This window comes from Pituophis catenifer, unplaced genomic scaffold, assembly GCF_029215685.1.
Source record: "Pituophis catenifer annectens isolate HBS135680 unplaced genomic scaffold, rPitCat1.0.hap2 SCAF_1, whole genome shotgun sequence".
NCBI classification, from domain to species: domain Eukaryota; kingdom Metazoa; phylum Chordata; class Lepidosauria; order Squamata; family Colubridae; genus Pituophis; species Pituophis catenifer.
In genome coordinates, this window is record NW_027256881.1 from 6,566,560 (window position 1) to 6,591,345 (window position 24,786).

The 24,786-nt window shown below is 43.6% G+C and overlaps 1 protein-coding gene across 6 annotated transcripts in view; it reads right to left on the bottom strand.

Annotated features, from left to right (window-relative positions):
* MSI2 (musashi RNA binding protein 2) overlaps positions 1 to 24,786 on the bottom strand; it is a 648,294-nt gene that overhangs the window by 247,985 nt on the left and 375,523 nt on the right. For all 6 annotated transcript variants that reach the window (XM_070932033.1, XM_070932032.1, XM_070932030.1 and 3 more), the window contains exon 7: positions 16,514 to 16,562. In XM_070932033.1, coding sequence (XP_070788134.1) covers positions 16,514 to 16,562 — 49 coding nt within the window. The remainder of the gene's footprint in view (positions 1 to 16,513; positions 16,563 to 24,786) is intronic.

The following is a 24,786-nucleotide window of genomic DNA, read 5'->3' on the forward strand; positions in this document are numbered from 1 at the left end:
CTGCTGAATCCTCAGCGTCTTCTGAAGGATGTCCTCGATTCTTTAGAGCTTCCCTGTGCAACAGATGCAAAAACACTACAAACTTTCAAGATCCGTATTAAAAAAAACAAACAAACAAGGCTGTAAAACAAAGGGGGGGCATGTCTCCAAATTTGGCCACTTTAAGACTTGTGGACTTCAACTCCCAGAATTCCCCAGCCAGCCAGCATGGCAGCATGGCTGGCTGGAGAATTCTGGGAGTTGAAGTCCACAAGTCTTAAAAGTGGCCAAATTTGAAGGCCTCTGCTGTAAAGGAAACAAGAGACACAAATGCTCCTCAAAATTCAATTGCTGAGGGGTGGGGGGTGGGGGGCTTAAAAAGGGAAGGTCATGCTGATGTGTTCTCTAGATGTAATGGTGGATTAATCAACCATTGTTAACTCTCTACAGCAGTGTTTCTCAACCATGGTAGCTTGAAGATGGGTGGACTTCAACTCTCAGAATCCCCCAGCCAGCAGCGCTGGCTGGGGGATTCTGGGAGTTGAAGTCCACCCATCTTCAAGCTTCCAAGGTTGAGAAACACTGCTCTACAGGTAACAGGAATATATATTTTAACATGAGAATCTGTCCTCTGAATGTCTGGCAGTCAGCTCGTCACCGGGTAACACTAGGGGTCCAAAGCCACTTCTGTGGGAGCAAACATCTGCTTAAGCACAAACCTATGTATTTCCCCTCCGTATGTGATGTTTTGAGATGGTACAACCCTGAATGCATGGGTACACAAAAGGCATGTATTTAGTACTAAATACTCTTGTTAAAGTAACATTCTTAAAAATAGCAGCATCTTTCTTCAGATAGAGAAGCCTGGAAAAAAAAATTAGGCTGCTTTAATGAAAGGCAAATATCCATCTGTGTGTGTGTCTATCTATCTATCCATCCAAACACCCACCCATCCATCCTTCCACAAAACCTACCCATCCATCCATCCAATTCAGATAGCTGCTCATCTCAAATAAGCTACTCTATTGGGACAATTCGAGTGGTGTCTCTATGGCCATTTGTCAGAAATGGTGTAGGGTTTCCTGCTTGGGCGGGGGGTTGGACTAGTTGACCTACAAGGTCCCTTCCAACTCGGTTAATCTGTTAAAAAAAACAACAATCCAGAGATGCAGAAAAGCAGAATCCAACCAACTGATCCAGAAGTAAAAAAAAAAAAAATAGTGCTGGAAACGTATGAAGAGTGAAGAATTAAGGTTTGGGCTGGTTACGGCCTTTACCCAAGAGAAGCTTTGTGCATTTTGTGGTTCCACAACGTACTATCGCACGTATAAACACATCTCTGAAAGAAAATACTAGGGAGATATTTTTAGAATAGAATAGAGTAGAGTAGAGTAGAGTAGAGTAGAGTAGAGTAGAGTAGAGTAGAGTAGAGTAGAGTAGAGTATAGAGTAGAGTAGAGTAGAGTAGAGTAGAGTAGAGTAGAGTAGAGTAGAGTATAATAGAATAGAATAGAACAGAACAGAACAGAACAGAACAGAACAGAACAGAACAGAACAGAATAGAATAGAGTAAGGTAGGGTAGGGTAGGGTAGAATAGAATAGAGTAAGGTAGGGTAGGGTAGGGTAGGGTAGGGTAGGGTAGAATAGGGTAGGGTAGGGTAGGGTAGGGTAGGGTAGAGTAGAGTAGAGTAGAATAGAATAGAATAGAATAGAATAGAATAGAATAGAATAGAATAGAATAGAATAGAATAGAATAGAATAGGAGTAAGGTAAGGTAGGGTAGGGTAGGGTAGGGTAGAATAGAATAGAATAGAGTAAGGTAGGGTAGGGTAGGGTAGGGTAGAGTAGAGTAGAGTAGAGTAGAGTAGAGTAGAGTAGAGTAGAATAGAATAGAATAGAATAGAATAGAATAGAATAGAATAGAATAGAATAGAATAGAATAGAATAGAATAGAATAGAATAGAACTCTTTATTGGCCAAGTGTGATTGGACACACAAGGAATTTGTCTTTGGTTCTGTTCTCATCTACCTCTACTGGTTAATGTTATTGTAATACATATTAACTGCCACTACTACTTTGATGCCTTTAACCTTTAAGTTCTGCTGCACTGTGGCTCAGAGCACTTTTGGAATAGAGTGACACAGAAATGCCATCAATCAGTCAATCAATCACTATAAACCCAGCATGGTATCTGAAACATAATGTCCCATTGATTAGTAAATGGGGAAAATGGTAGACGTAGGCAAGGGCAAACATGTTTGACCCATGCCGATGCCAAGGCCAGCCCCATATTTGGTAGAATGAAGGGGCTGAAGGTAGCAGGAGGTGGGAAGAGATGGCAACGTAGTGGAGGGCAAGGCTGCATATGCCACGTTATTTGCCAGATACAGGTAGTCCTCGTTTAGCGACCACATTCGGAACTTGGTCATTCAACAGAATGATTGCTAAGTGAAACCGTGATTGTGCTGACAATCTTAATTCAGCTTCCCTTGGCATTGTATACCTGTGAAGGTCTCAAATGCAAAGATTTCACAGTTACGTTAACTTTGCAGCCAAAGCCCACATTTAGGCTTGCAAAGTCAAGGAAAGCTGAACTAAGGTCATAAGCACAGTCACGGTTTCACTTAGTAATGGCTTCGCAAAACAACCGAGCTGTCAGTCCCGATTGTGGTCGCTAAATGACTATCTGTAGTGACTGCCAGCTCTGTCATTTTTAATTTTTTTATTTTGCTACAAGGCTGGTGGTGGGGGGGAAGCGAGGTCATGTCAGCCTTTCAAAGTAGACCAGACAACGGACACTTATGTTATGAATGCTAACTTTTATTAGAAGGTCAATAACAGAAACTTTGCAGATGTCAGGATTGACAGCAGGTCTGAATGAGCTTCCTTCCTCTCCTCCCTTTATCTTCAAGAGGACTAAGGTGAGTCAGGTATGAGAGGGTTTTTCAAATTACATTTCTGACCTGGACTCAGATTTCCTTTCTCTGCACCCTTGCTCCGATTGTGGCTTTTCCTCCTCTTCTTTAAGATTATTTCTGCTGCCCATTATAAGTCAGCATCTGGTCCTTTGGGCAGCAATGCCCTGGGGCCAACTCTTATTACTGCCAAGGTAAGGAAGCGGTGGCATTAAACAACCAGCGGGAAAAACCAAGAGGGGTTACTGAACACCTTCCTTGCCAAGTCCTCTCTGCTTTTTGCAAAATAAAATACAATTTCTCTCGGACACGTTTAGCTGAGAAATGAGAAGCTGGGAGTTGGAGAGAAAAAAATGTGATGTTCTTCCTGCTTCTTAAGATTCGGCTTTACAAGGGAGGTCGTTTTTTGCTTCCTCGTAGTCAACTGGCATGGACCATGTTAGGATACTCTGGTCAACACGCGGTGACATCTAGAGTCAAGTTACATCAGTGCAAGCTGATCCCGGGGCCTGGTTTCTCTGTCCCATCTGATAATCACCAGTGACCTTAAGATCAAAATTGAAACAGAAGTGGCGGCAACCACAGGACGCCAGCTGTTTATCGTTCGTATCGCATTTAATTTGCATTGTGCTCCAACAAACCTTATCTCTCTTTTTTTTTTTTTTTTTTTGTCCTTGGGGAACGCACAGACCGGATTTTAAATTCTGGTCATTCTACAGCCATGGAAAAGCAGTTGTCAATGATCTCAGAGAGCTTCCTTGGCCTTAAACTTGAGAAAAAATGCCACCAACCCCCCTTCTATTTTTGTAGTTCAAAATCTTGGGCCTGGAGAGCCCTAGATAAAAGACCTATCAACTTTTTCTACCAATAGCAAGTTAGTTCAGGATCCAGAGGGTATGTTTTTAAATCCAGTCCCTGTACGGTATCCATGAGATAAGTGTGATCACATCACATTTATTCTTCCTGCCACACTGTTTTGGAATTCACCTCCATGTACCCTCTAAAGCAGAGGTCTCTAAACCTGGGAAGTTTAAGACTTCAACTCCCAGAATTCCCCAGCCAGCGATGCTAGCTGGGGAATTCTGGGAGTTGAAGTCTACAAGTCTTAAAGTTGCCAAGTTTGAAGATCCTTGGTCTAGATCAGTGTTTCTCAGCAATCTTAAGACGTGTGGACTTCAAGTCCCAGAATTCTGGGAGTTGAAGTCCACATATCTTAATATTGCTAAGATTGAGAAACACTGGTCTAAATCAAATCTCTCTCTCTTCAAACATCTGCACTTTCCTTTTTTTCCTCTTAATGCTTGGCTTTCTTATTAGTACAGATCCTGTTTCACTTCATCTAATGCTAGGCTATTGGATCGATTACAATTTAGAATCAAGACTTCTTTGAGCCAAGCTTGACCTTGGACCACACATCCACATGGCTTTCGTACAGATATATAGGTAGTCTTCTACTTATGACCACAGTTGCACCCAGAATTATGTTGTAGGTCATGGCAGTCGTTAAGGGTCGCCATGTCATTGTGCCCAATTTTACTTTGTGAATGTCCCAGTTGTTAAGGGAAACCATTTTCCCCAACTAATGGTTTTTTTGCTGGAAACCAGAAGCAAACATCTTTTCCCCCCACAAACTTGTAAATCGCATTCATGTGACTGCAGGATGCTGCAAACAGCCATAAATGTGGGGCACCCACAATGCAATCATGTGACCATGAGGGTGCAGATAGCGGGATGTTGGAACTTTGAAACTGGTTCATAAGTAGTTCTGGGGAGATCCGTCGTAACACAAGGACTACCTGTTTAGTTTCGCAGTGCCGCCTTCCAAAGGGTTGGTTCAACTTCCCTATTTCCCCTCCTGGAATTGCCCCTCCTGGTGGTCTCCCGTCTACCTTTCATGCCTACTTAGTTCAGCTGAGATGCTGTCAGCAGTTTGTTATTAATTGCATTTTATGGACAAATCAACCACAACTACAAGCTCCATCTGTGCAGGATGGAGGGACGATGCTTAGCGGCTGCCTGCGATCCCAGGTTTTCCCGATCCCAACCGCTTCCCTTCTTGAAATCCCACCCCAGAAGTTCAAGGATTCGTTTGCAAAGCGCAAATCCCTCCATTCTGTCGGGGCCAGAAATCAGGACGCGAGCGGAAAGCTGCTCCGCCAGCCGCCTCCTCGCGCTCAAGGAAATGGGTCTTGGCGGCTGTGCTGATGTGAACTTTCCTGGGCTCGTTAGAGGCTTTGATTTCGCTCTGAAGCTTTAAACTTTTCTTTGGCAAATTCCCTAAACTAATTCACTACACGCATTACTCCAAGAAGCTGACACATTTGTGGCTTGCAAGACAATCCACGCAGGGGCTGGCGAGGGGCCCACCCCTTTTGCAGAGTGTAAAAACACATGTGGGTTTAAGAGTTTCAACCATGAGAGATAAATTAGGCGACTCTCAGGAGCTCTGCTTTCAATTTGGGGAAGAAACCACAAACTCAGCTGGGCCCTCCCATTTCAGTTTAATATGTTTAGGTTTAAAGGGGGAGTGTAAGTGTGTGTATAGGCATACTTAACGTACGCCTATATTAGAGAACGATGGTGCTGGAGAAGACTCCTGCGAGTCCCTTGGACTGCAAGGCAACCAAACCGGTCAGTCAGATCAACCCTGACTGCTCTTTAGAAGGCCAGATCCTGAAGATGAAACTCAAATACTTTGGCCACCAAATGAGAAGGAAGGACTCACTGGAGAAGAGCCAAATGCTGGGAAAGATTGAGGGCAAAAGAAGAAGGGGACGACAGAGAACGAGGTGTTGAGACTCTAGAAAGAGTGCAGAGAAGAGCAACAAAGATGATTAGGGGACTGGAGGCTAAAACATATGAAGAACGGTTGCAGGAACTGGGTATGTCTTGTTTAATGAAGAGAAGGACTAGGGGAGACATGATAGCAGTCTTCCAATATCTCAGGGGTTGCCACAAAGAAGAGGAAGTCAAGCTATTCTCCAAAGCACCTGAGGGTAGGAGAAGAAGCAATGGGTGGAAACTAATCAAGGAGAAAAGCAATTTAGAACTAAGGAGAAATTTCCTGAGAGTTAGAACAATTAATCAGTGGAACAACTTGCCTCCAGAAGTTGTGAATGCTCCAACACTGGAAGTTTTTAGGAAGATGTTGGATAACCATTTATCTGAAGTGGGGTAGGGTTTCCTGCCTGGGCAGGGGGTTGGACTAGAAGACCTCCAAGGTCCCTTCCAACTCTTTTATTCTATTCCATTCTAGGTGGCTGGATGGAGTCACTGAAGCAGTCGGCGTGAGCTTAAATGGACTCCAGAGGATGGTAGAGGACAGAAAAGCCTGGAGGAACGTTGTCCATGGGGTCGCGATGGGTTGGACACGACATCGCAACTAACAACAACAACAACAATTATCTGTAAACTTCTTTTGGATATTGCAAAATTGGGCCTAACAATATATTAAAGAAAATAATGACTGGAACTATGGATTTTTTTCCCCAGCTTACTTGCTGTAAACTGATAATATCTGTGCCATCTGTATTCTGCCACTACAGACCACATGATCGAATCTTCCTCCACATTAATTACACAGAGATCCTTGCACGCAGAAATCTAGCCCACCAAAGCTGGGCTGATAGGCTACGTTTCTATATGCAAGGCATGTGGATGCATATATACGCTAACTGAGAAAGTTGGTCTTGCATTTTAGAATAGAATAGCATTCTTTATTGGTCAAGTGTGATCGGGTACACAAGGATTTTGTCTCCAGCACATAAGCTCACAGTGTACATATTAGCAAGTCATAGGTCACAGCTCATAAATCATAGTTACGCAAGTTACAAACAACAACTGATAAATCTTAAGAAACCAATAGGAGAAGATAGTAGGAAAGATGAGAGAAAACATGAGAAATGAGACAGCCCTGTGGGAATTAAGTGTTCAGCAGAGTGATGGCACAGAGAGAAAAAACTCTTTTTATGTCTAGTCTAGTTGGCATGCAATGCCCTATAGCGGCACCCTGAAGGGAGAAATTGAAACAGATTATGTCCAGGATGCGAGGGGTCTGTAGATATCTTCTCAGCCCTCTTTCTGGTTTGTGCAAAATGCAGGTCCTCAATGGAAGGGAGGCTGGTTGCAATTGTTTTTTCTGCAGTCCTAACAACCTGTTGAAGTCTGTATCTCACCTGTTTGTATTAGGTGAGCCATAACTGCAGTGCCAAGCAAATTTATCCCCATCTCACCGAAAAGCTAACTTGGCCAGAAGGGCCTTTGAAGAATGGGGCACAAGGCACATCCTTAAGCCAGATGTCTACCCGGGAAACTGGATCCAAAATAGGAAAAAATCCCTTAATTCTCTCCCACCATGTTCATCCTAACAAAAACAACGACTTCTTTTAGAAACACAGCAGAGCTGGGAACATGGAAACGGATGTCCTCCTGCCTTCATAATTGACTGTCTTCTGTTGTGACTGACCTGGAGTCTATACAAATCCAAAAAGCTGCAACATTGCAATGACTGTGATGTATATACTGTTGGTCAGCAAATACCCTGTGATTCAATTACCGGTATTTAAAACGGTGGGAATAATTAGTTTTACCTCAAAAACACGGGGTCCGACTTCCTGCTCAATGCTGGAGTCCAAATTCAAAGCGTCCCAATCCAATGGCAGTCCAGCCTCTGCTTGAACGCCTTCAGTGAAATGGACCCAATCATTGTGGCCTTGATCTGCTCTTCCAATTGGGACTCAGAGTTTGCACAGAGCAGATCTTGGAGTTCTTATGTTGGGACACTCTGTCAGGTACTTGAAGATTCCTATCATACAGGTAGTCCCAAAGGTGGGTTTTTCCCCCCAAAAGGAAACTGGACTTTTCTTTTATCTGAAAACGTTTCCCTTCTCATCCAAGAAGCTTCTTCAGTTTTAACTTCTTGGATGAGAAATGAAACATTTTCAGAGGAAAAAAAAAACCCAAGAAAATTCAGTTGATTTTTGGAAAAAGCACTTTTGCGATCAACCATGACCTGGATGATCGAGAATTTCCATAGATATCAAAGAGGCAATCCTTGCTTTACAAATCACAATGGGGACTGGAACTGTTGTGGCCCGCCAGCGGCCAGCAGAGCTGGCAGCAGATTTGGACAGTGAGGAGGTTGGGGAGGAACGTGGGCCAGTCCTGGAGTCTGGGGAAGGCTCGGACGAGGGCTCTGAGTCGGAGGCAAAGAGGGGGCCAAGGCCATCTGGTAGTTCTTTGCTGCCTCCGGAGTCTCCAGAGTCTGACATCAATGAGGCAGAAGAACAGCGTGGGCCTGTTCCCAGTGTGCGCATGTGCAGAGCTGCCAGGAGACAGGAACAATTAAGGAAACAGGGTTGACTTGGGAGTAAGGCTTGGAGATGATTGGCCCCTCCCATAAGACATAAAAGAGAAGCGAACGGGACGTGAGCTTTTGCAGGAAGCAATTAGTTCATCTGGCCGATTCAAGATTTGAAAATTCTGTTTGTGACTCTGTGCCAAGTTTGGCCTTGCCCTGCCTCTGGAAATTAGCTCTCTGGCAGCGTTGCACGTGAAATAGGTGGGTGTTGATCACCTTCCTCTGAAAGACTGTTTATCAAGCCTTGCAGACTGTAAATGAAAGTAATTTACAGCCGTATGAATTAAAGAGGTTTGCCGGGACTAAGCTTGTGCTGTTTAATTTCTAAGGAAGCCTAGGTCAGAACAGGAACTTCAGTTGCTAAGTGAGGCAGTTGTTAAGTGCCTCCACTTTGATTACCTTTCTTGCCACGGTTGTTGAATGAATCACCCCAATGGGTTAAATGAATCGCACAGTCATTAAGCGAATCCAGCTTCCTGCATTGACTTTGCTTATTGAAAGCTGGCTGGGAAGGTCATAGATGGCAATCATGTTATTCCAGGGCAAAGCAACCGTCATAAATATCTGCCAATTGTCGAGCATCTCGATCATGTAACCGTAGCAATGCTGCAAAGGTTGTAAGTATGAGGACTGGTAACAGGTTTTCAGTGTTGTTGCAGCTTCAAATGGTCGCAAAATGTGACCATATGTTCTGCCCCAGCTACGGACCCCAAAGAACGCAGCACACACAAAGTCTGTACAAACCTTAGTTTACTAAATTAAATCAGTCTTTTTCAAACAAAGGCTGTTAATTAACTTTCTTAACAGCCTACAAGAATCCAAAGAATAAATAATCCTAATCTTACTATGGTTGGCAGAAAGCCCAGAAGCAATTTGCAGGAAACTGATAAGAGAACTAAGAACAAGACGCGAAGGAGAGTGAACAAAGTTGTTCCCTGCAAATTGCCTCAGTCATCGTCCTTCCTTAAATAGGCTAAGGGAGTGGCCAATTAGCCCCAAGCCTTACTCTCAAGGAGACCTCCTCCTGAGGAGCCACTCCTGCCTTTTGACAGCTCTGCGCGCCCGTGCATCAAGAAGAGGCTCCTCCTCTTCTTCCTCTTCACTTAAAGGAGCTTCTGGAGATTCTGAAGGCCCTGGCTGAATCCCCGCCTCTGGCCCCACATCTTCTCCAGCCTCCTCATTGTCTGACTCGAGTGCCAGCTACACAGGCTGCTGGCGCAGCCCCACACCAGCCTCCTCGCTGTCGGAATCAGCTACTAGCTGAACAGGTCGCTGATGGGCCACAATACCATAAGTGAAGAACTACTTGTATTTCACAGAGCTTAAACATCTCCTGATCGCCCTTGGGGTCCCTCTCAGAATCTGCCCAACTTTTCTTACACACCTTTCCTAAAGAGAGATCTCCTGAATGGGATGCAAAACCTGTGATGGGGTTGACTAATGCAGAAGAAGGTGAAACTATTTTTTGCCCTGATTCGGCCATTAAACTTCTGCTGACGCAGCCTGAAACCTGCATTTGCCTTAATAGCAGCCATATCCTGCTTCTAAGCTTATTATATTCGGCATGGGGTCAATGACAACTGAGAGACCGTACCTTCCGTAAAGCCAAAGAACATCCTCATTCCAAAGAAAGCTTCGTCTTTATCCATCGTAACTCGGAGCGCACAGGTGCATTTAAGAGGGGTTGAGCCACAGAGTAGAACAACAGTATCGGTACCATCTGATGCCGTGTTTTTCAAAATTGGCAACTTTAAGAACAGGTGGACTTCAACTCCAAGGATTCCCCAGACAGTTTGCTGGCTGGGGAATCCTGGGAGTTGAAGTCCACCCGTCTTAAAGTTTGCCAAGGCTGAGAAACAATTTATCTGGGAGGTCACCACCAAGTATCCACCAACGTGGAGCTGAACAAATGGGAACCGTATAAGGAGCCAGCATGGATAAGTGTCCCAGCATTGTTCCAGTTCTCCAAGTTATATTGGCCCAGAATGATGATACTGTGCGATCCAGGGGAAAAAAATGTAATTCATTTTATTTGTAAAATGTGTACTGTTTAAAAACAACCAAAGGCAATCAAAACAAATAGAAATCACAGTAAAAGTATGATATACCATATGGTGCGGCTTTGGGAGACAAAAAAACAAACAAAAACGAAGGCAGAGAGAAAGTAGGTAAAAATAACTGCTCATAATTTCAAGGTATTTACGCACACTTGACTTACTGACAAGTTTTAATATATGCTGTCAGTGAATATTTTATTTGGTGAATTAGTAACTTTTGGCATGAATGGATGTGAAACCCGCAAAAGCCCTTTCTTGTATTCAGTAATATAATCAGTAGATTAACTGCAAATAAATCAGAAATAAATCAGCTTATGGGCCAAACACCGTTTTTAATGAATAATTCTTGGCGAAGAGTTTTAGATCTTGGGCTTAATTGCTCGAGATAGGCTATATCAATAGAAAATACACACTGGGAGGAAAGGAAATGTCAGAATTAAGTCCAAGGATATCAATATTGGAGAAAAGAAGGAGAGATATAAGCAGTCATTACATTGCTGAGCTTCTTAAGAATTGGCAAGCTGCAAATATAGGTAGTCCTCAACTTACAATCATTCGTTTTGTGACCATTCAAAGTTAAAATGGCACTGAAAAAAGTGACCAGAAGTATGGAGTTTTACAGGTAGTCCTTACAATCACAACTGAGCTCAAAACTGAGGTTGCTAAGCAAAATAGTTGTTAATTTTACGATCTTTCTTGCCACCGTTGTTAAGTGAATCACTGCAGTGGTTAAGTTAGAACCACGGTTGCAAAATGAATCTGGTTCCCCATTGACTTTGCTTGTCAGAAGGTCGCAAAAAGGGGATCACATGACCCCCGGGATACTGCGCCCATCACAAATATGAGACAGTTGCCAAGCATCCAATTTTTTTTATCAGGTGACCATGGGGATGCTGCAATGGTCGTAAGCGTGACGAACGGTCATAAGTCGCTTTTTTCAGTGTCCCTGTAACTTTGAATGGTCACTAAATGAAAGTCCAGGACTGTCTATACTTTGGGACAGCGTACAAGAGAAGATACTGTCACACATTTCCACAGATAGATAAGAACTGTGGTGGCGCAGTGGTGAGAGTGCAGTACTGCAGGCTGCTTCTGCTGACTGCTGGCTGCCTGCAATTTGGCCATTCGAATCTCACCAGGCTCAAAGTTGACTCAGCCTTCCATCCTTCCGAGGTGGGTCAAATGAAGACCCAGATTGTTGGGGGCAAGAGGCTGACTCTGTAAACCGCTTAGAGGGGGCTGTAAAAGCACTGTGAAGCATTATATAAGTCTAAATGCTGTTGCTATTGCTATAGTGTCAAAACTCCCCCCCCCCACCACCCTGTTTTTTGGTCAGATTAAAGCAATGAGAAGGACCAGGGGTGAAATGTAAAATTTGTTACTACCGGTTCTGTGGGCGTGGCTTGGCGGTGGTGGTGGGTAATGTGACTGGGTGGGTGTGGTCAACTTTTTTTTTTTTTAAACTTTTCAGAACATTTTTTCTAATGCTTTGAAAAGCCTCTGCCGATCAGGCAACTCAGCTGGGATCCTCAGAGAGACTTTTCAAAGCATTTTTTTTAACCACCTCTTCGGCCAAGAGGTTGCAGAAAAAAATGCCTTGAAAAGCCTCTGACGATCCCAGCTGAGCCGCGCGATCATCAGAGGCTTTTTTTTTTTTTTTACTTTTAAAAGCATTTTTTCATCGGAAGAGGTTGTAGAAAAAATGCTTTTAAAAGTTTTTTTAAAAAAGCCTCTGATGATCGTGCGACTCAGCTGGGCATGGTGGGGGGGGGGGGGGACGCAGGGATTTTTGCTACCGGTTCTCCGAACCACCCGCTGCCATCGCTACCAGATCGGGCGATCTGGTCCGAACCGGGAGCATTTCACCCCTGGGAAGGACCAACCACCTCCCTTCCCCCGGAGCAAGCCTTCCTCTGCAGTTCCCTTTTACAAGGGCAGAGATGCTCAACCGAGCAGCCGCTGCCTGCTGGATCCAGTTCCAAGCAGCAGCTTTGTTTCATAGAGATCGTCCTTAAGTATCTTCACCACGAGGGTAAAATCTGAAGCTGGACCAGGAGCGGAAGGGGGGAGTGGGGGTGAAAAAAAGGGAAGAGGTGGGAAACGGCTCTGCTCACACCCCAGCCACACTACAGGTGAGAAAGGAGAAGTTACTGTAGTATGCCTCGGGGGCATTAATTAAACCTTTTGGAGGGAGAGAGGGGGGAAAAAACCCACCCCTATTCCCTTAACAAGAAAAAAAATCAAGCCCTAGAATTTGACACCAAAGGGCCCTCTGCTATTTCCATTCTAAAACTTGTCACCTTTGCACTGCCTACAGGGAATGACACAAAGACCACACAGGAGCAGTTTGAGGCTTCCCTGTTGAACAGCTCCTCATTAGGTCCTTGCAAGCTGTCAGACTTCCAGATTCAAACAAAAAAAAAGGGGGGTGGGTGGGAGGGGAGGGGAAGAAGAGAAGTGCCAGACCTGAAACCTAAGGAATTTTGCACACACATCTATAGGTGGGAGCAGGAATGCCCAATTGTTCTCACTGTTCAAAGCTGATTGCGTAGAATACAACCACAGCATTGGTGGGACATGGTTTCACCAAGGTCTGGATAGCTTGGTGAAGAGCCTGGGTAGCTCTGCAGACAAGGCACTGTAATTTAACACCAGCTGTCTGCAATTAAAGTAAGTTCGAATCTTGCCAGGCTCAAGGTTGACTCAGCCTTCCATCCTTTCTAAGGTAGGTAAATTGAGGACCCAGTTTGTGGGGGCAATAAGCTGACTTTGTATAAATATACAAAAGTATGAAGGCTATTGCTTAACGCACTGTAAGCCGCCCCGAGTCTCTGGAGAAGGGCGACATATAAATCAAATTTAAAAAAAAAAAAAAGGTCAACTTTACCCCCAAAAGTGCTGCCTGAACTCCACAATGGAAAACATTAAATTGGAAATGAATACAGCAATAGAGAGAGATGAAGGAATTGGAGGGGAGCAGGAAGGGGAGGGAAGAGTAAGGAGGAAGGAAGGGAAAGGAAAGCAGAGGAGGAGAGAAGGTAAGACAGGGAGGAAGAGAGGAGGAGAAGGAGAAGGGAAGGGGAAGTAGAGAAGAGAAGAGAAGAGAAGAGAAGAGAAGAGAAGAGAAGAGAAGAGAAGAGAAGAGAAGAGAAGAGAAGAGAAGAAGAAGGTGGGGAAAAAGTTGGAAGGAGAAGAGGGAGAGGCTAGGTTTGAGGAGAAAAATTGCTGTAGAATAAAAAAAAAGATGAAATGGAAGAAAGGCAGCTCTGAACAAGCAAATATAAATATATTAGAAAAAAGAATGAATTGTTAAAAAATAAAAGAGGACAAATACGTACAACCAGCAAAGTTAGAATTTAGGGATAAATGAAGAAGGTGTTTATATAGGCAAGTAGAGAAATACTGAGGTATATTCAAAAAAAAAAAGGAAAGGGGGGAAGACGATATTGATAAAAATTGTAATTGAGTAAAATGTATTTGAATTTGACTAATTGTATAATATAAGAAACGAGCAACACTCTGTTCAAAAAAAGAAAGAAAGATGTAGCTGAAGGTAGGAGAGGAGAAAAGAAAAAAAAAACCAATAAAACTTGTTTTTAAAAAAAAACATACCCCCAAAAGATTTTAACAGATTAACAGTTGGAAGGGACCTGGTAGGTCATCTAGCCAACCCCTTGCCCAAGCAGGAGACCCTACACCATTTATGACATTTAGCCCCACGGAAAGCACATGCTCCCAGTGGTCTTCCGGGTGTGATTCAAGGTGTTGGTCACCACCTTTAAAGTGCTCCATGGCTCAGGACCTGGGTACCTACGAGACCGCCTTCTGCCACCCATAGCCTCCCACCATCCAGTTCGCTCCCACAGAGAGGGACTCCTCAAGGTGCCGTTGGCCAAATTATGTCGGCTGGCGACACCCAGGGGGAGAGCCTTCTCTGTGGGAGCCCCTGCCCTTTGGAATGAACTGCCCCCGGACATACACAAGATCTCTGACCTCCGTATATTTCACTGTGCTCTTAAGACCCTGCTCTTCCGACAGGCAGGGCTAGCTTCATAAATTGAGTTTTAAATTTGGAGTTCTTAAATTTTTGGGTTTTTTAGTTAATTGGCCTTAAATGTAATACTTGTAATAATTTTTTAAATTTAAGTTGTGATATTTGTATTGTGTTTTTACCTGGCTGTACACCGCCCCGAGTCCTTCGGGAAAGGGGCGGTATAGAAATAAAATTATCTATCTATGCTTCTTTCCAAGGCAGTCAATTGGCAAATGGAACCAGTTATCATCGTAGACAGAACGTGCCCTTTGCTAACACTTTTCATTAGAAAGATTCCAGAAAAGAAAACAAGAGAAAGCAAAGGAAGAGGAGAAGTGAACCAAGGGCAAAGGTTTTTTTGAAAGGCGGTGGTAATAAAACCCACGACTTTCTGAAATAATAAAAAAAAAGGTGGTTTCCATTCTAGAACCTTTGTACTTCGTTAGCCTCCTAAGGGTCTGCCCGGGTTCAATTCTCAGAATGAAACAAACAAAAAAAAACCATGCGAAGTTCCCCGAGTTATCCTTTGAAAAACAATGGTCCAATAGCAACATGCTCCAGGATCAGAGAGTACCCCAGCTAAGAAGGGAATATCTGTAGCTCAGGGTTGAAACGAGGGATCCTTGGTGGTTTCTGAGCTTGGTTGTTTCCTTGCAAGCTGTTTCTTGCAGGTGTCAGCACTGATGATATTACCTAGTTAGGGAATGAAACGTCTGCAACCAAGCTCAGAGATCACCAAGGAACCCGAGGAACTCAGCTACTTGAAACCTCTTCCAACCTGAAAACAGGGCCTTCTTCATCTGGCCCCCATTGAACGATATAGTCTTTCCTTGAATCACTCTCACCCCAATTATTTCCCTTTATCTCGGATCAACCACAAAGGTCCGAAACAACAGATTTGGTCACTCTGTCAGAAGACTGTATTCCCACTGCATGGGCTCAGGTTCGAGGATGAAGCCCATCATGTATAGCAGAGGCACCACATGAAACAAAATCGAGAGACATTTATCATCCATCCCAAAGCAGAAAGCCTCACCAAGCCCATTTATACTTAAGGTAAAGGTAAAGGTTCCCCTTGCACATATGTGCTAGTTGTTCCCAACTCTAGGGGGCGGTGCTCACGTCCGTTTCAAAGCCGAAGAGCCAGCGCTGTCCAAAGACGTCTCCGTGGTCATGTGGCCGGCATGACTAAACGCCAAAGGCGCACGGAACAGGTGGTCCCTATTTTTCTACTTGCATTTTTTTTTACGTGCTTTTGAACTGCTAGGTTGTCCCAGAAGCTGGGACAAGTCACGGGAGCTCACCCTGTTATGCGGCGCTAGGGATTCAAACCGTTGAACTGCCAACCTTTTGATTGACAAGCCCAGCATCTTAGCCACTGAGCCACCATGTCCCTCTTGAGCCACCACGTCCCTTTTATACTTAGTTAGCTCTTTATCAGGTTCTCTTCTTGGCTTTGCTTTCAACCATCGATGGAATTATCATTATTTCTGCTTATGTTTTAAAGTCAGAGCGGTTAAATTTATTCTAAACAATACGACTGCATTTTAAAAAAATATCCCGAAAGGACAAGCTCGCTGAGTTGGAAAAGTCGATTCAGGTGATCAAATCCAGGCCCTTGCTTTGTGTAGGATTCCAAAATTAAACCACAATGACAGAATTATCTGTAAACATCCTTTTCACAAAAAAGGGGAAAGATGGAGAACCCGTCATTTACATAACTATCTTCTCTTTCCAAATAATCAAATCTGTAAGAAACTAAAAGGAAATTCAACTTTACAAGTAACTATGGCGGCAGATTTTCCCATAGTGGATTGTTTTAAGGAAGACACTCATGAAACACGTGTTAAGGGTCCTTTCTGATCGCACAAAAGTAAAGACCCAAGATCTGAAATAGGAAAAAAGTATGTACGGCTAAAATGGATGATTACAAAAACGGATAGACACCAAACGATATTCGCCAGCGAGAAAGAAACATTCACCATTCACAAAAAGTACTATTAGAGAACATTGGACATTGCAGAGAAAAGTAGTTGCGTCATCTTTTGACACACAAAAAAAACCATCCACCATCCACAATGAACAAATTTGCTTTTTTTCAATGAGCCAAAGAAAATCCATACAACTTTTTTTTTAAAAAAAAATGTGGGGGTTCATTCCCCTCCTTACCTCTGTGTCTGTTGGTGGTCTTGTCAAACATAAGCATGGCATCTTCTACCTGCAAGATACAAGGACATTCTTGATTTAGAGACGGTGAAATACAATCTCGCAAATTATGAAGCAATTGAGGGGCACGGTGAGCAATCTGACCCGGGGCATCAAACCTCCTTTTTCTGCATTATTAGGTTGGGTTCCAAAGACAAAACAATATTCACGGCACCCAGAGATCGATGGCATCGGTAAGTGATTCACTGTTATTACAAGAGGGTTGAAATTCTGGCTAGTTTATCTTCTTAATTAAAAGGGGGCTCTGCCATTGTGTCTCCCTATATTCCCTGACCTTGGACTACCTGATTTTGTATTCTCACCAACGATTGTGTGAATGTCATCTTCATTCATTTCCAATTTTACTTTGCATCACAGTATATGTAGCAGTTCAGTCCAGTTTGGAAAGAATTCGAAACAACATTTAGGAGCCTTGGTAGTACAGTGGTCTAAAGCACCCTGTTATTAAGACCAGCTGCCTGCAATTACTGCAGGTTCGAATCTCGCCAGGCTCAAGGTTGACTCAGCCTTCCATCCTTTCAAAGGTAGGTGAAATGAGGACCCAGATTGTGGGGGCAATAAGCTGACTTTGTATAAATATACAAAAAGAATAAAGGCTATTGCTTAGCGCATTGTAAGCCGCCCTGAGTCTCCGGAGAAGGGCGGCATATAAATCAAATAAAAAAATAAAAAAAACATGTGCCTAGCAGTCATGCTCCCTGTTTCCATCCTTTCGACACACCTAATTTTAACTAAGGTTATGCTCTCCACACCTTGGGAGCTTCAAGGCTCGATAGAAACAGGATGTCATATCTTCCTTTTACAGTTTTCCATTCCCTGTATGCAGGGGTGAGATTCAGCTAATTTTACATCTGGTTCGCTGAACCGGTAGTTGCAAGAACTGGCTGGCCCCGCCCACCCGTCCCCGCTCCTCCCAGGAGTCTCCACGTGGCCTGTTTTGGATGCCACGTAAGTGCAGTGCCCGCATGGAGGCTCTGGGAGGGTGAAAAATGTTTCTGGCCTCTGGAGGGCCTCCAAAGCCTGGGGGAGGCGGTTTTTGCCCTCCCTGAGGAAAGGGGAGAAGAAGAGAGGAGTGGGGGAAGGGAAATAGGAAAGAGAAGGAGAGGAAGAATGAAGAAAGAAAGTAGGAGGAGAAAGAGGAAGGAAGAGAAGGGGAGGAGAGGAGAAGAAGAAAGGTTGTGGTAAAAGTAAATGGTAAAAGAATAGCCCCGAAAAAGTAAAAATGAAAAATGAAAGTTAAAAGATAAGATGAATGAAAAATGATGGATAAAGGACTGTACATGTAAACATGTTTATGAGAAATAAAAATAAAAAAAAAATTGAGGGGGAAAAAAAGGAAAGTCTCCAGAGCTTGGGGAGGGCGAAAACGCACTCCCGCCATGGTGCAGGGGGCCAAGTAGGCCACGCCCTCCATGGCCACGCCCATCCAGCAACCGGGCAGAGAACCAGTTGGTAACATTTTTGAATCCCACCCCTGCCTGCATGATAGTCTTAGTGCATTTCATGGGAAAAGAAGCCTTACAATCATATACTTGCACCCCACCCGAACATTTCTCTGAGACGGTGCCACCAAAATCATAAAACCACTTTGCCTGTATGCCTTCACTTTTGCCACACCTATGAAAGAAATCATTAAAAAAAAAAAAAGAATTTATATCGAGCCCAACCCAAGAATGACTTAGAACAATCCAGACAAAGTTCAGTTCATTATTTTGTTTATATCCAAAAGACAGAATCTTGCCAGACTAAACCTTTACTACTCTCACCCTAATGGAGATACCTTGGGAGATTCTAGGACAGGGATGGCTATCCTTTTTACCATTGCGTGCCAGGAACCTGGGGGGAGGGGGTCACGCACGCGCCCACACCCATAATTCTATGCACCCTGCCCCCACGCATGTGCAGGTGACACACACACCCCCCCCGCTCCTGGCACACGATGGCATGGTTAACCCGTTTTTTGCTCTCCCCAGCCTCCAGAGCCCTTCTAGGAGTCTGGAGAGGGCGAAAATGGCCTTCCCCACTCCCCACCCCGGAGGCCCCCTGGAGGCTGAAAATGGCCTGTTTTCCAACTTCCGGTGGGCCCAGAAGGCCCATTTTTTGCTGTCCCCAGCCTCCAGAGCCTTTCTAGGGGTCTGTGGAGGGCAAAAACAGCCTTGCCCACCCTCCCGGAGGCCCTCCGGAGGCCAGAAATGGCTTGTTTGCCAACTTCCGGTGGGCCCAGAAGGCCCGAAAATCAGCTGGCCGGTGTGTACATGTGCCCTGGAGCTAAGCTCGCGTGCCCACCGATATGGCTACGCATGCCACCTGTGGCATGCATATCATAGATTTGCCATCACAGTTCTAGGAGGTGGCTATCCTAACTCTCTATCTCTTTTTTTACAGCTCTGGGCTGTGTTGCCTCTTATCTTGCTCCCCTCCTTGGAATACGCTTCCACCTTCCCGGGAAAATTCCATTTCACTGCAGCCCATCACAATTTCTAATTCTACCTCAGGAGTCCATCTATACAGCACTCAACTAGCTTCCTTTAGAGAAAAATTTAAAATACAGGTAGTTTTCGACTTACGGCCTCAATTGAGACCAACATTTCTGTTGCTAAGTAAGATGGTTATTAAGTGAGTTTTTCCCCATTTTACGATCTTCCTTGCTGCAGTTGTTAAGTGAATCGCTGCAGTTCTTAAGTTCTTTGTTGCTCTTCTCTGCACTCTTTCTAGAGTCTCCACATCTTTTTTACATCGTGGCGACCAAAACCGGATGCAGTATTCCAAGTGTGGTCTTACCAAGGCATTATAAAGTGGGATTAACACTTCACGAGATCTTGAGTCTATCCCTAGGAATATTGGCGTTTTTGGCACACTGCTGGCTCAACAAGACGCAGATCTGGATGTTTCCTTCTGAAGGTCAAGTACCAAAAAGATGGTTGGAGAACCAGAATCAAGTTTCTGCCAGTGAGATCTCGAAGAACAGTGGTAGAAGAACAGTGATCCAATCAGTTGTGCAGTGGTGGGTTGCCCCTGGTTCGCACCGGTTCTATAGAACTGGTAGTAAAACCGGCTCCGCCCACCGACCCCGACGTCATCAAAACGCTTCTGCGCTTGCACGTGGCCCCGCTGTGAACCAGTAATAAAGGTAAGTAGAACCCACCCCTGCAGTTGTGGTATATACCTCAGTGGCTAGGTGACCAGACCTGGGCTGCAAAACTCCAGAAAACCCACTAGATGGCAGCAAAGAATTGCATGCATTTCTTTGATGCAATGGACTCCCACCTTCACCTACATTTCTGCAGCCCAGGTGTGGTCAACCTACTTGGAAGAACTGGTTCCAAAAAAAAAAAAAAAAAGAAGCAGAAGCAAACAACAAGACTAGACAGCGCATACAGTATTGCTTTAATCAAAAGCTCCTTTGTCCACATATGCCTCTCCCGAAATTGAAATATCCTCCCCCACCACGCTCCAATCTACTGGGGGAGGCAGGGCAGGTGCTTCACTCACGGAAGGTCCAAGAGGACACCAAGGCAAGATTCTGCTTGGCCTCAAAGGGATTCAATGGACTTTTCAAAAGCCACAGGTGTTTCCAGGGAGAAGGATGTGTGTGTGGGGGGGGGGAGGGGGGGTTATACTCAGTCGCCACATTCCAGCCGCTCCATTTCAGAGAAACAGAAGGATCCCAACGCACTCAAGTGTGACCAAAGGAAAGGAAAGCTTTCAAGATCCTGTTATTTGCATGACTTGGTCCACCTGCGTTTCATCCACAAGGCCACACCTCAGTGCTGCCCTTTAAGAGAAGAGGCAGGGCGCTGAAGCTGCCTGTCACTACAGATGCTGCCAGAGCCTGGATCCAGAAGGCCTTGTTTTCAAATGGAGAAGGTCATCGTAGCTACAGATAGAGGGTCTGTGTATGTGTGTGACAGAAGAGCAGATGACATACAAAGCTCAGTAGATTTGTAGGAACAATGCTTGACCATCAAGAATACTTTAAAGGTTCCAAAGGTGATGAACGAAGCTGCTCAGAGTCCATTCCGAACGGAGAGATGGACTCTGGAAGAAGATTTTATCCTCTTAAACTTTTGGGGGGAGGGAAGACTGTGTGATGGGAGGGAAAACATGGGTGTGTGTGTATGTAGATAATAGAGATAGATAGATAGATAGATAGATAGATAGATAGATAGATAGATAGATAGATAGATAGATGATAGGCAGGCAGGCAGGCAGGTACTGTGGTACATAGATAGATAGATAGATAGATAGATAGATAGATAGATAGATAGATACATACATACATACATACATACATACATACATACATACATACCTACATAGATGATAGGCAGGCAGGCAGGCAGGCAGGTACTGTGGTAGATAGATAGATAGATAGATAGATAGATAGATAGATAGATAGATAGATAGATAGATAGATAGATAGATGATAGACAGACAGAGAGGCAGGCAGGCAGGTACTGTGGTACATAGATGATAGATAGATAGATAGATAGATAGATAGATAGATAGATAGATAGATAGATAGATGATAGACAGACAGAGAGAGGCAGGCAGGCAGGCAGGTACTGTGGGTATGTAGGTAAGTAGATAGATAGATAGAGAGAGAGAGAGAGACAGACAGACAGACAGACAGACAGACAGACATTTTTAAATTAAATTTCTTAATATAAAATACAATGAGAATGAAGATACCCTGTTTCCCCCAAAATAAGACATCCCCAGATAATAAGCCCAATCGGGCTTTTGAGCGCATGGTAATAAGGCCAAGCGCTTATTTCAAGGTTCAAAAAAAATATAAGACAGGGTCTTATTTTTGGGGAAACACGGTAGTAGGGAAGTGGGGAAGAGAAAAAGAGGAAGGAAAAGTATGGGGCAGGGGAGGAAAGAAGAAAAAAGTGTTAACTTCCAACTTTTTTCAATGCACTAAAATAAAAATAGTAAGGTACAGCAAGGGTCTCCAATCTTGGCAACTTAAAACCTGGCGGACTTCAACTCCCAGAATTCCCCAGCCAGCTGGCTAGGGAATTCTGGGAGTTGAAGTCTGCCAGGCTTAAAGTTGCCAAGGTTGGAGACCCCTCAGGTACAGCCTCAACGTTTTAGGGGGAGGGAAAACATGGTTCTTTCCTTGTCCTTTATCCCTTTAGAGAAAACAATTGACATTTGTAAAAAAAAAAGAAAAAAAGACAGCATTGAACTTGCCAACTAATTCTGTATAAATACAGGTAACCCTCGACTTACGACCACAATGGAGGCCATAATTTCAATTGCGAAGCAAGACAGTGGCTTTTGTCCCATTTTACGACCTTTCTTGCCTCAGTTTTTAAGTGAATCACTGCAGTTGTTAAGTTAGTAACACGGTTATTAAGTGAATCTGGCTTCCCCATTGACTCTGCTTGTCAAAGTTACAAAATGTGATCACATGACCCCCGGGACACTGCAACTGTCATAAAGTCACCATGGGCGAGTAGGCGGCAATCTAAACATTTTAAAATAAATAAAATAAATAAATAGTAGTCAATTGACAAGCATCTGGATTTTAATCATGTGACCATGGGGATGCCGCAATGGTCATAAATGTGAAAAATCGTCATAAATCACTTTTTTTCCGTGCCATTGTAACTTCGAATGGTCACTGAACAAATGGTTATAAGTCGAGGACTACCTGTAACAGAACTTCATTATCACCTTCCTATTGGACCACACAGTCTCACTACAATTCATGTGCAGAATGAGTCCTAATGTTGCTGCCGGGCTTAGTTTTAGCTTGTTTTGTATGCACTTATCTCTATTTTGAGGGACGCGGTGGCTCAGTGGCTAAGACGCTGAGCTTGTCGATCGAAAGGTCAGCAGTTCAGTGGTTCGAATCCCTAGTGCTGCGTAACGGGGTGAGCTCCTGTTACTTGTCCCAGCTTCTGCCAACCTAGCAGTTCGAAAGCACGTAAAAAATGCAAGTAGAAAAATAGGGACCACCTTTGGTGGGAAGGGAACAGCGTTCCGTGCGCCTTTGGCATTGAGTCATGCCGGCCATATGACCATGGAGATGTCTTCAGACAGCATGGGCTCTTCGGCTTTGAAACGGAGATGAGCACTGCCCCCTAGAGTCAGGAATGACTAGCACATATGTGTGAGGGGAACCTTTACTTTTATCTCTATTTTAATTTCCTTCCTATTAGGCATGGTATCAAAGACACCCCAAAAAGTATGTGTGTGCGTGGGGGGGCGGAGAAAATGTATGAAATATAAGCCCCCAAAGCGCATATCTCTGCAGCTAAACAAAATGGCAGACCCAGAGATGGAGAAAGCAAATCCGTAAAGATGGGTGGGCTCCACCGTCTGGCAAACCAAACACGCCAAGCTAAAATCCCTTCTCGCCTGTAAGACAGAAAACCAATCCAGTTGCAAAAACAGACCTGAGTTTGAAATCTCTTGTTCCGGCGTGCTTTTTCATCCATGTGTCATGATATTATTTACACAATCTAGACAGAGATTACAATAGCAGTGGGCTTCAGAGAGACCGCTGAATTTTAATAGCTTCCTTCCCTTAAGAATTGACAGCTTCAGGGGGTCAGCAATCCGGCTAACACCGACCACCGCCGCTTGAGCTGGAGGCGTCTTGTCATGACAAAATTTCAGCCGAGCTCCAGGCCTCTCCGGGGAGATCTACTCTCTGAACTTTCTTTGTTCGGTTTCTTTAAGATACCACACCGCTGGAGCCAGCTAAGGCAACAAATAACAAGGCAGCCAGCCCGGTCCTTGTCTAAGGGGGAACACACTAGACGACACAAAGACCTATTTCTCCCCGTTAGCTGTAACCTAGGTGACAACGCTGAGATCCAGCTGACATGCCGTCTCCTCCCATCGCTAAAATTTCAACTTTCCAAAGCTTGACTAACAAATGGATCCATATATTATTCACACATTTTGCACGAGCACAGGAGGTCCTAGGCTTGGGACTGTTCACTTAGTGACCAAAGTTTTACGACAGCCCCCTCCCCCCAAAAAAGGTACTGGAGACCCGGATCCGCACTTCCAACGGATGTCTGGGTCACATGGCTGCATTTTGATTTCCAGTCTCCTGCAGTCCTGTGACCGTGATTTTACGTTTTTTGACTGAAACTGGAGTTTACTTCCAGTTGTCAGCAAGAAAAACACCCATAGCAAACTGTGGGTTCATTTAACTACCGTGATCACTTAACGACCGGGGTGTTTGCTTAAGGACCACCACAAAAAAAGTTGTAGAATTGGGCGCAGTCACATGATGACCCACCTAACAACTCTCACAATTTACAATCGGAATTCTGGGCTCAATTACTGTCATAAGTTGAGGACTACGTGTAAATGGAAGGAACTTAATTCACTGTTCTTTATTTTTTTTAAACAAGTTTTATTAAAATTTTTCTTTCATCATACATATTTTATGAACAGAGTGTTGACCGGGTCACATCTTATGCATTTTATATATATTAATCTTTTTAATCTATTCCAGTCTTCCCATTTTTTCCATATTCATCTCTTTTATGTAGTTCTTTATTACAAATTAATCATTTTTCACCATATCTTGTTATTTCAAGTTCTGCCATATTGTTCTTTTTTTTTCCAAGTCCATTTTTCATGTTTTCAATTTCAATCATATTCTTTTTCCATACTTCTTTGTCTTATCTTAATTTCTTCTTAATACACAATACATAAACAGTACCACTATCCGTCCCTTAATTCCTAATCTCTTACAATAACATCAATTAATTATTTTATTTCCCCATTACAGAATATATTTCTCAAAATCCCCATCCAACTTTTTAACATTTCAACTTTGTCTCTTAGTTTAACTTGTCTTAAAAATTAAATCAAATTGCCATTTCACATTTCATCTTTTCTGTTTTACTACAAGCAATATACATCATCATATTCAGATTTTACATTAAAACCCTTTAACTTAGTTAACCATCCATAATTAATAATAATAATACAGTTCCCTTAAATCTACTAATATTTACATTATTTCCCTTCCTCCTTTCCACTAATCTTCCCTTCTTTAACCATTTTCTCTTGGTCTTTCCAAAATTCCATTTCTTGGTAGCTTTCTCCTTTTATCCCATTCTCTTAACTTCTTCTTCTTTTTCTTTTTTTGTTTTTATATTTATTGTATTGTGACAGTGTATTAATTCACTGTTCTGATGAGTGATCATCATTTAATGACCCCATAATCCCTGAGCAAC